Below are 15,951 nucleotides of genomic sequence, written 5' to 3'. Positions count from 1 at the left end.
ATTCTTAGACACATGAATGATAGAGAAATGGGGGGCGATGTGGGAGGGAAGGGTTAGGTAGATCTTAGAGCAGGATAAAATGTTGGCACAACATCGCGGGCCGAAGGGCCTGTACTGTGCTGTAGTGCTCTATGTTTCTTTGCCTTCACAAGCCTCAGCTTCATGCACAAGGCAGTGAAGATCAATGCCAGCTTGAGAATCATTTTCCTGAACCACAATACTGCCCTCCAGCATTGAGTTTTTTTAAGATCTCTTTATTAGTCATATGTACAGCGAAACACACAGTGAAATGCATCTTTTGCGTAGAGTGTTCTGGGGGCAGCCCACAAGTGTCGCCACGTTTCTGGTGCCAACATAGCACGCCCACAACTTCCTAACCCGTATGTCTTTGGAATATGGAAAGTGGGAGGACCAGTGCTCCCGTTTTATCCAAAGCATTCTAAAACACTGATGAGATAGCATGGATTGACAGTACTTTTTTCCCCACAACTATGGCAGGGGTAAGTTTTTCTTTACACAGAGCGGTTGATATCTGGAACTTGCTGCCAGAGGAGATGGTGGAACCAGACACAGTCACTATGTTTGAGAGGCACAGAAGGATACGGTCCTAATGCAGGCAAGTGGGATTAGTGTAAATGGGCAAAAAGGTCAGCACGGACGTGTGGGCTGAAGGGCCTGTTTCTGTGCAGTACAACTCTATCATAAGCACGGAGTCTCGGCTAGGTGAGAAGACCTTACATTCAGAGCTGGCCCATAAATTCTTGTAGGAAACTTGATTGTTCAGAGCAGAACTCTCTCCCACAAAGATTGGTAATTGGTACAGAATGAATCACAAGATTAAGTTTTGCTAGCCAAAGATTTAAAGGGATTATTAAATCAAGGCAGATTTATGCAGAGGACACAGGTCACTGAATGGCTTGAGAGGCTGAATGATTAACTCCTTTTCCTATGTTACTAACTGTGTACATCTCACGCAGACTAGGTGACCGTCTCGCAGAACACCTGCACTCTGTCCGTAACTGTGATCTGCATCTCCCCATCATCAGTCACTTCAACTCCCCCTCCCACTCCATCACTGAGATGTCAGTCCTCGGCTTCCTCCACTGCCGGGAGAATTCCAAGCGCAAACTGGAGGAATAGCACCTCATTTCCCGTCTTGGAACTTTGCAGCCTAACGGCATGAACACTGAATCCTCCCACTTTAAGTAAACCAACCCCCTTCCTCACCACCCCCCCGTACTTCTCTTCTTCCCTTTCCTAGCTCTTTTCTACTTTTTCCCCCTCTCTCTCCTTACCTGTGACCCCTCCCCCGGTGGATCTGCTCTCCCCTCCTCCCCCACACCTGCCTATCACTTTCTCTTACCTGCATCTACCTATCACCACCCTGTGCCCACCCCGCCTCCCCTCTTTTGTCCACCTATCACTGCTCTGCTTTTTCCCTCCTATATACTGGGCTTCCCCTTTTCCTATCTTCAGTCCTGAAGAAGGGTCCTGACCCGAAACGTTGACCACCTGCTTTTCTCCACAGATGCTGCCTGGCCTGCTGAGTTCCTCCAGCATCATCGTGTTTTTTATCTGGATTCCAGCATCTGCAGTCCTGTTTCTCTATGTGTATCTCTGGGGCATTCTTGTTTCCAAACTTGCCTCAAGACCACAATATTTTTCTTGTACTTTCATCCTTCTACCATGTGCTTTCACAGAGATTTTGTGTGGCTCTGTACCTACCTCAAGGCTGTTACCTTCTGATGTCAGCTCACTGATCTGAAATGTCAGCTCTGTTATTCTCTACACAGATGCTGCTCGACCTGCTGATTCTTTTTAGCATTTTCTATTTTTATCTCAAATAATTAAACATTTTCCAACAAGAATTGGTGATGGTTCACTTCAGCCAAATATGGTCTCAGATATTGAGGACCAATTTTATGAATGCACGGGGGAAGATATAGCAATCAGCCTTTATAGAGTCTGTATTACCATGTTCCCGATCTGCCTATGCATAACGAGGAACACATTACTGCTGTAATTGCTTGCTTTGAACAAAGCATTCTGAGAATAAAAACTGCCAAGCCAAAACATCAGATATGAAGGTTAACTGATGTGACCCAAGGACACTTTCATTTCACATTGTCTAGAATTCATCTGTTATATTTTGAGTCACTGGGATTTGCCCGTTTTAAGATCGAGTGAGCAGGAGATAATGCTTAATGGACATCAGCTGGAAACAACCTTCAGAATATCAGGATTCAGCAGACACAGGCTGGTTTAGAAGCAGCTTTGACTGTGTTTCGAAGTAATTTACTGCACAAGGCAGTTCACGGTGGGCAATTTCTCTTGTGTCCAGTAAAACAGCAATAAGGTGAGCAATAATAACATTGTTTATTTCACTAAAAGCAATAAAACAGATAAAGGCACCCACAATCTAGCTTGCCAATCACTTCAGAGAGTTTATCCTGTAAGTGTTTTAGCCTTTTAATATCTCACATTTATATATAAACACACAGTAGTTTCAGAGTATTTCCCTGTATGTCTCCACTCACTTTGAGTGTTTCATCATTAGTGCAAGGCATCAACAGCAATGGTTTCTGACCAGGGTCGATATGCTCATTAATCTCTGCAGCAAAGGCATTTGGGGGTTTGTGGAACTACGCAAGATATTTATGATGCATAATCTCTTCTTACCCCCTAGAAATCTCTCACTCCTTCATTTCTGGCTTCTTGATCACCCCCCGTTTATTCACTCCACCAGTGGTTGCTTTGCAGTCAACTGCCCTAGTCCTCTGCTCTGGAGTTCCCTCCCTGTAACTCATCATCTCTTTTAAGTTGCTTCATAAAACCTACCACTTCGATCAAACCTTTGTTCACCTGCACTTACATCTCCAGATTCTATCGAATGACATTCCTACAAAGTGCCTTAGGATGCTACTTTAAAACTAGGTTGTTGCTATTTGAATACAACTATTTTGTTCTGTAGAGGGAATCTGTTGGGATTATATCATATCATGTTAATTAATACAAGGCAGTCGTTTACTCAAATAAGACTGACTTCAAGTATATAGAACACCCTTGTGTGCACAGGATCTTGAAATTATACATGCAAAATTGGATACCAGACCATGATGCAGGCAAGTGATATACTTTGGTTAATGAGTTACAGTAGAACATGTCTTGCAGAAGCCTATGTCTTGAGCCGCAGGAGATGGGTGGGATGTTTAACGAATATTTCACCTTGGTATTCATTGACGAGAAAATCATGGTTACTCAAGAGATAAGGGAAACTAGTGGAGATGTTTTGGAGAACTTTTGTATTACCAGGGAGGAGGTATTTGCAGCCTTACAGCACATTAAGGTGGATAAATCCCCAGGGCCTGACCGAGTGCATCCTCGGAATTTGTGGGAGGCTGGAGAAGAAATTGCGGAGGCCCTTGTGGAGATTTTTGCTTCATTGTTAGCCACTGGTGAAGTTCCCAAAGGCTGGAAGGTGGCTAACGTTGCTCCATTGTTTGTAAAAGGTAGCAAGGATAAGCCAGGGAACTACAGGCCAGTCATCCTGACGTCAGTAGTGGGGAAGTTACTGGGGGACAGGATCTACCAGCATTTGGATAGACAGAGTCTGATTAGGAGTCAGCATGGCTTTGTGGGTGGAAAGTTGTGTTTGACAAACCTTTTAAAGTTTTTTGAAGAGCTAATCAGAAAGGTAGATGAGGGTAGGGCTGTGGATGTTGTCTATTTGGACTTTAGCAAGGCCTTCAACAAGGTCCCGCATTGTCGGCTGGTCTGGAAGGTTAGGTCCCATGGAATCCAGGGAGAGCCAGTTAGGTGGATTCAAAATTAGCTTGGAGGTAGGGAGCAGAGGGTGGTTGTTGACGGTTGTTTCGTGGAATGGAGGCCTGTGACCAGTGGTGTGCCGCAGGGGTCGATGTTGGGACCCTTGTTATTCGTTATTTATATAAATGATCTGGATGCGAATGCACAAGGTTTGATCAGTAAGTTTGCACATTACACAAAATTGAGTGTTGTTGATAGTGAGGAAGGTTATCGTAGATTACGGGGGGATCTTGATCAGTTCAGGAAGTGGGCCGAGGAGTGGCAAATGGATTTCAATACAGATGAGCGCAAGGTGATGCATTTTGGAAAGTCAAACCAGTGTAGGACTTATACTATGAATGGTAGGGCATTAGGGATTGTAATGGAACAGAGAGACATAGGGGTACAAGTGCATAAGATATCTTTATTAGTCACATGTACATCAAAACACACAGTGAAATACATCTTTTGCGTAGAGTGTTCTGGGGGCAGCCCGTAAGTGTCGCCACGCTTCTGACACCAACATAGCATGCCCACAACTTCCTAATAATTCATTGAAAGTGGTGTCACAGGTAGACAGAGTGGTGAAAAAGGCTTTTTAGCACACTGGCCTTCATCAGTCCGGGCACTGAGTATAGGAGTTGGGACATCATGTTGCAGTTGTATAAGTCATTGGTGAGGCCACACTTGGAGCACTGTGTACAGTTTTGGTCACCCTGTTATAGGAAAGATGTGGTTACACTGGAAAGAGTACAGAGAAGATTTACGAGGATGTTGCCAGGACTCAAGGGCCTGAGTTATAGGGAGAGGTTGGCCAGGCTGGGTCTTTATTCCTTGGAGCGTAGGAGAATGAGGGGCGACCTTATAGAAGTTTATAAAATCATGAGAGGCATAGATAAGGTGGACGGTAACAGTCTTTTCCCCAGGGTGGGGGAAGTCCAAAACTAGGTTTAGGGTGAGAGGGGAAAAATTTAAAAGGGACCTGAGGGGCAACTTTTTCATGCAGAGGGCAGTGAGTATATGGAACGAGCTGCCAGATGAAGTGGGTGAGGCAGGTACAACAGTATCATTTAAGAAGCACTTGGATAGATACATGGAGGGGCGAGGCTTGGAGGGATATGGCTGAACGCAGGAAATTGGGACTAGCTTCATTTCCCCAAATATTTCTTTGCTTCTTTGGAGACTTGCTTACTCCAGTGCTGATAAAAGCAGTGTTAAACAGGGATATTATGCTCACATTTTTCTGTGGACTCATTTACTCCTATTCCCTCTTCACCCAGACATTCTCTCTTCTCCCCCCCTCCCATCGGGCAGAAGATACAAAAGCCTGAAAGCACGTACCACCAGGCTCAAGGACAGCCTCTATCCCGCTGTTATAAGACTATTGAACCTAGTATGGTGAGATGGACCCTTGACCGCACAATCTACCTTGCCATGACCTTGCACCTTATTGTCTGCCTGCACTGCACTTTCTCTGTAACTGTAACACTTTATTCTGCATTCTGTTATTGTTTTCCCTTGTACTCCCTCAATGCACTGACGTGATGAAATGACCTGTATGGATGGCATGCAAAACAGTTTTTCACTGCATCTCGGTACATGTGACGATAATAAACTAATTTACCAAATTAGTTTACCAACCTGTGAAATAGTAAGTGAATTCTCCCACCTTGTTTAAAACCCTTAACTTTATTCCTTCGTTACTAAATGAAGAGATGACTAATTCACATCATAGATATTTAAAAACAGTAGGAACTCTATTACAAGCCAAGCTGTATCGGATGATCTTTACAGGCTGCATTAGGTTTCAGTCCTTTCACAAACCCGGAGACATGAAGCTCTTCCATCACCTGATGGAGAGTTTAACTCCAGTGGCTGCATTTTACTGATGTAGAGAGGAATTATTCCACTCGCTGAATCTCCAAAGAGCAAGATTTCTAATACAACTTCACTGTATTTGACACATGCTGTTGAGTAAACAAGGGGTGAATCATGTAAGTATGTAGAGGTATTAGCTATGTGTTATAATTAACCATAATTATCTAACAGTATACAAGAAAAAAACCCTTTTTACACAGTTAATCACCAATTCAGCCATTTTCCAAGTAGACTGACAGAAATGCACATCCATAAACAGAAAACACACTACATATCCCATGAGCTGACCCACAACTGAGAGCTCATCTGGTAGCACTCTTTTCTTTGGGTCAGAAGGTTGTGGGACAAACTGGGCCAACACTTCAGACTATTGAGGGAGTGCTCCCTTGTTGAAGTGACAGCTAGCAAATGATAAACTGAGGATCTAAATGCTCAAGTGGATGTTCCAGAACTTGTACAATTTTAAGGCAGCTGCAGACTGATGATGCTGAGACTCATCAGTAAACACCCCAGCTGAGACAACAGCCCCTTGGGCCAAGAACAACAAAGGTTCTTGCATTGTAGTGCCATAGCCCTATGAGGAGTGGTTATGCAGACTGTATCTATATCCTCTGGAGGTTAGAAAAATGAGGTAAGTGGAGAAAATAACCCCTGAAGCATGAAAATACCTTGAGTATAATACCTTGTTGTCTAGGAAACAGTACATCAGAAGAATACACCTCTACAAAGGTAATCACCAGTTCAGCTATTTTCCATTAAATTGATACATAAACTAAGTACAGGGATCTGTTAGGGTTTGACAGGGCAGATGCAGGGATAATGTTTCCATTGGCTGGGTGTCCAGAATCAGGGACCACAGTCTCAAAATAAGCGATGGCCAATCAGGACAATAAAGAGAAATTCCTTGAATCAGCAGTAAATCTTCGGAATTTGCCACCCAAGAGGGCTGTGGAGGCTTGGTCACCAAGATAGACAAGAGTTTTTAGACTTCAGGATAAATCCTGCACTAAGGCCAAGTCCTTGGAAAGCAGCGCTGAGATAAAAGATCAGTCAAGATCTTACTAAATTGTGCAGCTGCACTAGGGGCCAAATGGCCTTCTTCTGCTTCTATTTCTTATGTCCTTACTGCCATGTCTAATTTACAGCGAGGACAGGGTGTTTCTGAGTGTTATTATGGGTCAGTGAGAAACACCGAATCAAAGGATTGTGCATTCAAGTTCCACTCTGATGACTAGTCCGCCATACCTGGATGCCCACTGACGTACTGAGGAGTACGTCATTAAAAAGTGCTAAACTGAGACCCCGTCTGGTTTCTCAAGTGAACTTAAAAGACCCTACAGCCATTACTCAAGTAGAAGAGCTCTCCATGGTCTCCTGGGTGAATATTTGTCAACAATCACTAAAAACAGATGATCTAATCCTTATCCCAACCTTATCTGTGGGAGCTAGCTGTGAAATAATTGACTACCCTGCTTGCTGCTTTACAACTATGGACTGGTCTTCAAAAATATCCACTGGGTCCAAAATTCTTTGGAGGTTGAGAAAGGGGCACAAATATTGGGAGCTTTTTCTGCAATATTTTCAGTGCGAATAACTGTCCTTGGAACCCAGAGCATCGCATGTAGGCATTCCAGGGATACCAAAAGCAGGTAATGACCAGGAATCCGATGAATCCCAGAATACTACAGAATCTCCTATGGGTGAGTGTGTAAGAGACCTTGCAGTTAAGCAACTTGGAGACCTGCTGGCCAAGTCTAAAGAATAACACAAACCTCCAGCCTCTGAACTGTGAGGTTAAATTCACCTTCTACAATTCCCAAGCCAAGATACAGATAGGTTTATCCAGTGGGAACACCCTTTCTGCCTCTCAAATTCAAAGAAGATAAGCCTACCCAGCAGAGTAAAAAAACGTGAATGCTATTAGCCATAGGGTCACCAATTCTGCAGGCCATGTGTGACATTAATTTTGGACGGCTCGTGCTTACTCTATAGATTATTTACTCTATTCTTTCAGAAGATAATCAAGTTACAAAGTCATGTGATTCTGACAGTTATTGAATAACACAGGTGGGGTTGAAAAATAGTTTTGGATAGTTAGATAGTGCAAATCAGGGAGTATTGTATCTCCCCCTGCCCATTATAGTCCTCACCCAATATTCTACCTGATTGACTTTCACAGAACTAAATATTGGGTAGGCCTTGCAACAGGCAAATGGCAAGATAAATTTCAACCATATAGACCAAAAAAAAACAAGCTGGAGGAACTCAGTGGGTCAGGCAGCATCTGCAGAGGTTAATGGACAGTTGACATTTTGGGTTGAGACCCTTCATCTGAACAACGAGTAGAGGGGAGATGGCTAGTATAAGGAGTATGCTATCTCTCCTCTACTCTTTCAGTCTAGATGCAGGGCCTCAACCTGAATCATTGACTGTCCATTTCCCTCCACAGATGCTGCCTGACCGGCAGAGTCCCTCCAGCATTGTTGTTTTTTGCTCCAGATTCCAGCATCTGCAGTTTCTTCTGTCTTCAACCATATACAACCTCTTACTAACATTTCGTTTCATTCCACCCTCCCATCTGGTGGTACCCAACAGAGTAAAGGTAAAGCCTCACACTTGAGAAATACTGTCGGTCAAGACAAACACAACCCTTTCCTCCTCTGATATCTGTGTGAAAGCACTTTCTGACAAGGTTACAGAAGAGCAGTCGAGCTGGATTCAAACCCCTCTCACCATGCCCAAGAATGCTGAGCAACAGGTTCCCTTACCCCCCAAGCTGAGATCAACTAATTCAGCACACAGACGAAGGGGTGATAGGCTCTGGATGGTTTAACTGGGCAGTGCATTCAGCACTTTTAGTTTCAGATACCACAGGAGCTTTGGTAATGTATTCAATCATAATCACATGGCTTTAGCAGAAGACGGCACCTCAGCATGTTCTTTGCCATTTTCCATATTTTCAAATTTCCTGTGAAGCTTCCTCTCTGAAGGACAAGCTCACACACGGAGTCTCATCACAGATCAGTGTCTGGATACATAAATCAAACAATAGGTTTAGGAACTAGTTTGAAGCTTTAGAAAAATCTATAAATCAGTGGGAACTTTCCTTTCTCATGGAGAATGATCAGTTACTGTGGGAATCTGGATCCAGTGTTCAGGAACAGTCATGTGATACAACATGCTGAGCACACAAGCTCAATGCACTGACAACATCAACAGTGAGGTAACCTTGATCAGTTTCCTGGTTAAATCACTGCTCAGTAGCTAGTGGGACCTCTGCCCTTCAGTCCTTCTTGCTGCTGGGAGGCTGCAGTTTCTCAGTGCTCCTGTCTTTGGCTTCTGTGTCAGACGATGAGTCAGGCGACTCAGACTGTTGCTGCTTCATCCACATTTCAGCGTAAGCTCCACCTTTAGCCAGCAACACCTCGTGTCTGAAACAAAAGTAGAAATAAACAGTCAGGATAGGAAACTGTTTGAATGGTGTTCGCCTCTGAGTCAGAGGGCTGTGGATCTAAGTCACATTCCAGAGACCTGAGAACATAATCCAGGCCCATACTCCAAGTCAACACTGAGGGAGTCCTGTACTTTCGGAATGGGATCATTCAGATAAGATACTATACCAAGTCTCCACCAAAAATATGTAAAAGATTTCATGACGACTGAATCCCAAACTGCAGTATCATTCTAATCCTTAAATTCCTGAAAATATAATTGTTGACTTCTGGAAGGTGCAGTAACATAGAACACTACAGCACAGTACAGGCCCTTTGGCCCACAATGGTTTGCCAATATTTTATCCTACTCCAAGATCTATCTAACCTTTCCCTCTCACATAGCCCCCTATTTTTCTATCATTCATATGTCTAACTAAGTCTCTTAAATGTCCCTAATGTATCTGCCCCCACAACCTCTGCCGGCAGTGCGTTTCACGCACCCGCCACTCTCTGTGTAAAAAAACTTACCCCTTATACCTTCCTCCTATCACCTTAAAATTATGTCCCCTCATGTTAGCCATTGTCGCCCTGGGAAAAAGTCTCTGACTGTCCACTCGATCTATGACTCTTATCATCTTGTACACCTCTATCAAGTCACCTCTCAACCTCCTTCTCTCCAAAGAGAAAAGCCCTAACTCGCTCAACCTATCGGCTCAAACCAGTAAGTTTTGAGATCAGGGCAGACAGAAATGATAACAGGCTCCGGAGATTGCAGGTGCTGAAATCTGGAGGCACCCAGTGGGTCAAGCAGCATCTACGGAGGGGAATGGACAGTCGACATTTCGGGTCGCTGAAACTTCGACTGTCTATTTCTGAGGCAGGAATGAAACCTGTCATGGTACTTGAGATGAATCTAAAAATAATAGAGGTTAGAACTTCTGAGATACTGGAGGATTAGGGCAGACTGGAAGAGAGCAAGAGAGAGGGAAAACATGAGAGAGATGTGCCGAGTACATGTCGAGGGCTGAAGGGGTTTCCCTCAGGCTTCTTAGCAATGGGAGTCTCAGTCAATCTGTGAATGACATTAAGCCAAGTGTGAAGTTTACTTTCGTCACTATGTGCTAAAGTAAATACTAAACCCATTAACGTTGTGAAGGGAAGGATAATGATCTATCTGATGAAACAAGGGCCTGAAACAGGAAGAAACTAAACCCTCCATCTCAGGAGTAGGCAGGCCTTTGAAAGCCGCAGGAAACATAAAATTCCTAAACCATTCAGCAGAGATAAAGAGCTAAAGAATTTCAGAGAGGACTAGGAAGTACAATTGTGGAGTGAAGGGTAACCTCTCTGGTAAACCATTCGAGGAAGGGAAATGGAATGTAGTTATAATAGCAACATTGGATTCATGGACTTTACCTTCTATCGAGGAAGGATTCAGGAGGGGGATAAACGATCTCATGACAGTTACTGAACTCTGACAGAATTGACTCCCAGATCTCTGATTCTTAGATCCAAAGAATCAAACCCATTCATTATGTTGAAGGTCAATTTCCCCTTAACCTCTACTCTAAGGAATTATGTTGAGTCTGCAACAGGAGAGGGACATTTGCCTGGAGGTTCATGCCCACATAATCTTCCTCTTCTCTCACCCTACCAGAATACCCTTCTATTCTGTTTTCCTTCTTGTATTTTTCCAAGATCCCCTTGATAGCATACATGGTGTTCGAGTCATTGTTGCTTGTGGGAGCAAGTCCCATATACGTCCCACATTGTGGGTAGAGTTTGCCATGAACTTCCTTTTGTATTTATTCATGATTGTTTTACAATTTTGGCCTCCAGTTTCTGAAAGCCATCTTTTCTTATCCGAACAAACTACATGTTGAAGTTCTCAGTGTAACAGTAAGAACCTCTCAGTTCCAGTATCATCCTTCCCATCTTCTTGCACCTTTACCAATGCCACCGTATCCCCCCACTATATCCCAGGAGGGAGAGAGAAACCTACAGCAGTCTTGATGAAGGGTCTCAGCCCAAAACCTCGACTGTCCATTCCCCTCCATAGATGCTGCCTGACCTACTGAGTTCCTCCAGCATTTTGTGTGTGTTGAGAGAGAAAACTACAGACTTGTGTGCCCAATGTCAGTGGTAAAGAAAATGCTGGAATTTATAATGAAGGATGAGGTGACAGAATACTTTTGAAAGAATAATGATTGAGCTGTGCCAGCATGGAATTGTGAAACAGATATCATGTTTGACCAGTCTATTAGAGGATATGACCTGTAGAACACAGGAGGAGGAACCAGTGGATGTGGTGTATTTGGATTTTTGGAAGTTTGATAAAGAGTTTGGCCAATAAGGTTAGAGCATTTGAAACTGGGGTAATATACTGGCTCAGATTCTGTACTGGTTAACAGACAGAAAGCAAAGAATGGATTTTTCTCAGATTGGCAGGCTATGCTTAGTGGGATACTGCAGGAGTTGAGCTTGGATCCCAGCTAGTCACAATCTGTGTCAATGATTTGGATGAGGGGCACAAACACCATACTACCAGGTTTGGTGATGAAACAAAATCAAGTGGCATTGAACGGGAAGGAAGATGCAAACAGGCTTCAAGGGGATATGAGGGAAACAAAGAACTGCAGATGCTGGAATCTAGATGAAGAACATGATGATGCTGAAGGAACTCAAGGATGCTGGAGGACCTGCTGAGTTAGCCTCTTGAGGAAGTAGAGACACCGGTGAACGTTCTTGGCCGTGGCGTCTACGTGGTTGGACCAGGACAGGCTATTGGTGATGTTCACTCCAAGGAACTTGAAGCTCTCAACCCTCTCGACCTCAGCACCACTAATGTAGACAGGTGCATGTACTGTATTCAGTTATTGTTTTTACCCTGTACTACCTCAATGTGTAATGAATTGATCTGTACGAACGGTATGCAAGACAAGTTTTTCACTGTACCTCAGTACAAGTGACAATGATAAACCAATACTAATACTTGAGCAAATGACAATAAATTTGACTTTGACTAAGCAATTAGGAGGGCAAATGGTGTTTTGGCCTTTATTACAAGAGGATTTGAGTACAGGAGTAAAGATCTGAGAAACACTGTATGAAGAGGAGCAGGGAAATTCTCCTCCAACGTCTTGGTGACATCTATCCTTCAATCAACATCACAGAAGCACATTATTAATCAGCATCACAGTGCTTATTGTGGGAGCTTTCTGGCAACAAACTGGCAAAGATATTGTTCATTACAACCACATTGTTTTAAATTCATACGTACAGAAGGAACTTCCCTGGCAAGGTCAGTTTCTATTGCTTATCCTCAAGTCCGTGAAATGAGTACCTGGTTTGGTCATTCCAGATGCCAGTTATGAGTCAAATCAGATTGCTGTGAATCATATAGGCTGGAGAAGGTAAGGATCACAAGACAAAGTAGGCCATTCAGCCCATCAAGTCTCCTCCTCTACCTCACCATGAGCTAAACTATTCTCCCATCTAGCCCCAATTCCTGGCCTGTTCCCCATATCCCTTGATACCCTGACTAATTAGATACCTATCAATCTCCTCCGTAAACACCCCCAATGATCGGGCCTCCACAGCTGTATGTGGCAACGAATTCCATAAATCCACGACCCTCTGGCTAAAGAAATTTCTCCTCACCTCTGTTTTAAATGGGTACGCTCTAATTCTAAAACTGTGCCCTCCTGTCCTGGACTTACCCACCAAGGGAAACAACTTAGCCACATCTACTCTGTCCAATCCTTTCAACATTCGAAATGTCTCTATGTATAATATAACTGTTGTGTGAAAAATGACAATACTTTAAAGGGGCTTCACTGGCTGTAAAGTGCTTTGGGACCCGAGGCCATGACTTGTTCTGAAAATGCAAGTAGATCTCTCATTTATTTGACCACAAAGGTTAGAACAAGGCTAAATGAATGTTTTTGCTTTGGGTCACTTGGTAGTGATCAAAGGATATGTTGCCTGTTACCCTCTTTCAAACTCTTTAGCGCTACTGTCACCAATACCACTCCCACTACCATCACTGTGGAGATAATTTCAGTTCCCTGAAAGTGGAGTCACAGGCAGACAAGGTGGTGAAGGCGGCGTTTGGCACGCTGGCCTTCATCAGTCAGGGCACTGAGTTTAGGAGATGGGATGCATGATTGCAGGTGTATAAGATTGCAGAGGAAAGAGCTGTGATCTCCCGTTCACTATCCTCTGTTACATTAGGTAAGGCTGCACCTGGAACATTGTGTACAGTTTTGGTTTCCCTGTTATAGGAAAGATATGATTAATCTGGAAAGAGTACAAAGAAGATTTACAAGAATTTTGCCAGGACTTGAGTTATAGGGAGAGGTTGGGCAGGCTGGGGCCTTATTCCTTGAAGTGTAGGAGACTGAGGAGTGACCTTACAGAGGTGTATAAAATTATGAGGGGCAAAGATAGGGTGAATGCACTCAGTCTTTTGTACCAGGGAAAGAGAATCAAAAACTAGGGGGCATAGGTTTGAGGGGAAAGATTTAAAAGGAACCTGAGGGGCAACTTCTTCACACTGAGGGTGGTGAGTATATGGAACGGGCTGCTAGAAAATGTGGCTGAGGCAGGTACAATAACAACATTTAAAAGACAATTGAACAAGTGCATGGATGGGAAAGATTCAGAGAGATATGGGCTAAATGCAGGAAAATGGGACTAGCTTAAGATAGGTATCTTGGTCGGCATGGACCAGTTGGGATGAAGAGCCTGTTTCTATGCTGTATGACATAGGCTCTAGATTGATGCATAAGTCACTTCCTGGTCTGTGTAGTTATTGTTTTAAAATCCTTTAGAAGATAAATTGATTTTTTTAAGCATAATGGTTAAAAGTATTGGCCCCTCGCAGAAGGTGGTTGAATGGGTTGGGAAGTTCCTGGTAATGGACTGCATACCTTCCTCTCTCCACTATTTGTCCCTCCCGAAGCACGACGATCACATCTGCGTTGATCACTGTTGACAACCTGAAAGAAAAGAAAATTGTTAAACTTTTCCTTTGCAATATAGAAATGACGGCCCACTCACATTCCTTTGCTCACAATCCATAGAAATGTATTCAGTACACATCAGCATTCCGATACTTATTTGCAAAACCTGTTTTTCAGCAACAGTCCTTTTGCAAGCTTTCAATGGAAAATTAACCCCTTGATCCTGTTTGGCTGAGCTGTGATGTGATTACGTATCTGTATCTTTCTCCTTTAACCTTTAACACCTTTAGCTAATAAAAGTACCTCAATAAATTTAAAGTTAATTAACCTAGCAGTAACTGTTGTTTGCAGAAGTGCTCTAAACCTTTAGCACCTTCTGAGTGTAGAAGTGTTACCTAACCTCACTTCTGAAAAGCCTGTGATTTTTAGACCATACCTGCTAGCTTTATATATTTCAACCAGCAAAAACAGTTTCTATCTAATCTTAGTTACGATTAATGTTTTGAAAATGCCAACCATATCACCTCTTTACCTAAATTGGAGGAAAGAGAAATGAAGTTTGTGTAATCGGTCTTCATAATCAAACCCTTGATGTCCAGATATTACTCCTGTATGTTGCACCTTCTCAAGACTTTCCAAGGTGTGATATGCATAATTCTAAAACTATTCCAAGTGCTGTCTAACCACCGATTTGTATGGTTATAGTATGTTCTATTCCCTTTTAGTCCAATTCCCTACACATAACAGCCAGAATTCCACTGGCTTTTCTGATTATTTTCTGCCCTGTTCATTAGACTTTTATGCACGTGGACCCCCCCACAAACCACCCCCCCCCGCCTCCCCCAGATTACTCTGGATCACCACTGAATCAGAATCAGATTTATTATCACCGTCTTATATGACGTGAAATTAGTTGTTTTGCGGCAGCAGTACAGTGCAAAGATATAAAATTACTATAAATTACAAAATAAATAAATAGTGCAAATAAAGGAATAACATGGTAATGTTCACGGACCATTCAGAAATCTGATGGCGAGGCGAAGAAGCTGTTTCTGAATCGTTAACTGTGGCTAACTTTTCACTATTTAGAAAGTACTCCGTTCTATCCCTGGTGTTGACAGCAGATACCTAGTGCATTTGTTATCGCTGAAATTCATCTGCTAGCTTTGCTCATTAGATCAGTTTGTTAATGCCATTTTATAATACCACCTTTCTTTGCATTAACTGGCAAACCTTGAAATGTGGCCTTCTCTCCGCCCAAGGGTTAGAAATAATTAACACAACATTTATCTTTAACAACGCAACCAAATGGTCCATGAATGGTCAGTGAGCCTAACATCCATTCTGGATAAGTTATCAGAAGATATCCTGAAAGAGATAGTAATGATATAACTGATCCAGCCAAGTTGTTCAAAGGATCTATCCTGGGCCCAACATGTTGATGCAATCACAAAGAAGGCATGCCAGCGGCTCTACTTTGCGAGGACTTTGAGGATATTTGGTACGTCACCAAAGACTCTTGCAAATTTCTACAGATATACGGTGGAGAGCATTCTGACTGGTTGCATCACCACCTGGTCTGGAGGCTCCAATGTGCAGGATCGAAAGAGGCTGCAGAGGGTTGTAGACTCAGCCAGCTCCATCACGGGCACAACCCTCCCCACCATCAAGGACATCTTCAAGAGATGGTGCCCCAAGAAGGCAGCATCCATCATTAAGGACCCTCACCATCTGGGACATGCCCTCTTCACATTACTACCATCAAGGAGGAGGTTCAATGTTTCAGAAACAGCTTCTTCCCCTCCACCATCAGATTTCAGAACGGTCCATGAACCCATGAACACTACCTCGTTATTCCTCTTTTGCACTTA

General features: G+C 43.2%; 1 protein-coding gene across 3 annotated transcripts in view; it reads right to left on the bottom strand.

The window, feature by feature from the left end:
• LOC127569523 (ATP-binding cassette sub-family B member 6-like) overlaps positions 1-15,951 on the bottom strand; it is a 549,089-nt gene that overhangs the window by 373,665 nt on the left and 159,473 nt on the right. For 2 of the 3 annotated variants that reach the window (XM_052014249.1, XM_052014261.1), the window contains exons 19-20: positions 14,048-14,116; positions 4,209-9,113 (exon numbers count right to left, since the gene is read on the bottom strand). In XM_052014249.1, the coding sequence (XP_051870209.1) occupies positions 8,966-9,113; positions 14,048-14,116 (217 nt within the window). In that variant the 3' untranslated portion in view covers positions 4,209-8,965. Of the gene's footprint in view, positions 1-4,208; positions 9,114-14,047; positions 14,117-15,951 lie in introns of those variants that run through there. The other variant, XR_007956208.1, reaches the window with a different exon arrangement.

Source organism: Pristis pectinata, chromosome 1, assembly GCF_009764475.1.
Source record: "Pristis pectinata isolate sPriPec2 chromosome 1, sPriPec2.1.pri, whole genome shotgun sequence".
NCBI classification, from domain to species: Eukaryota; Metazoa; Chordata; class Chondrichthyes; order Rhinopristiformes; family Pristidae; genus Pristis; species Pristis pectinata.
The sequence above is the reverse complement of the archived record's forward strand: the minus strand, read 5'-3'. Positions and strand labels throughout refer to the sequence as shown.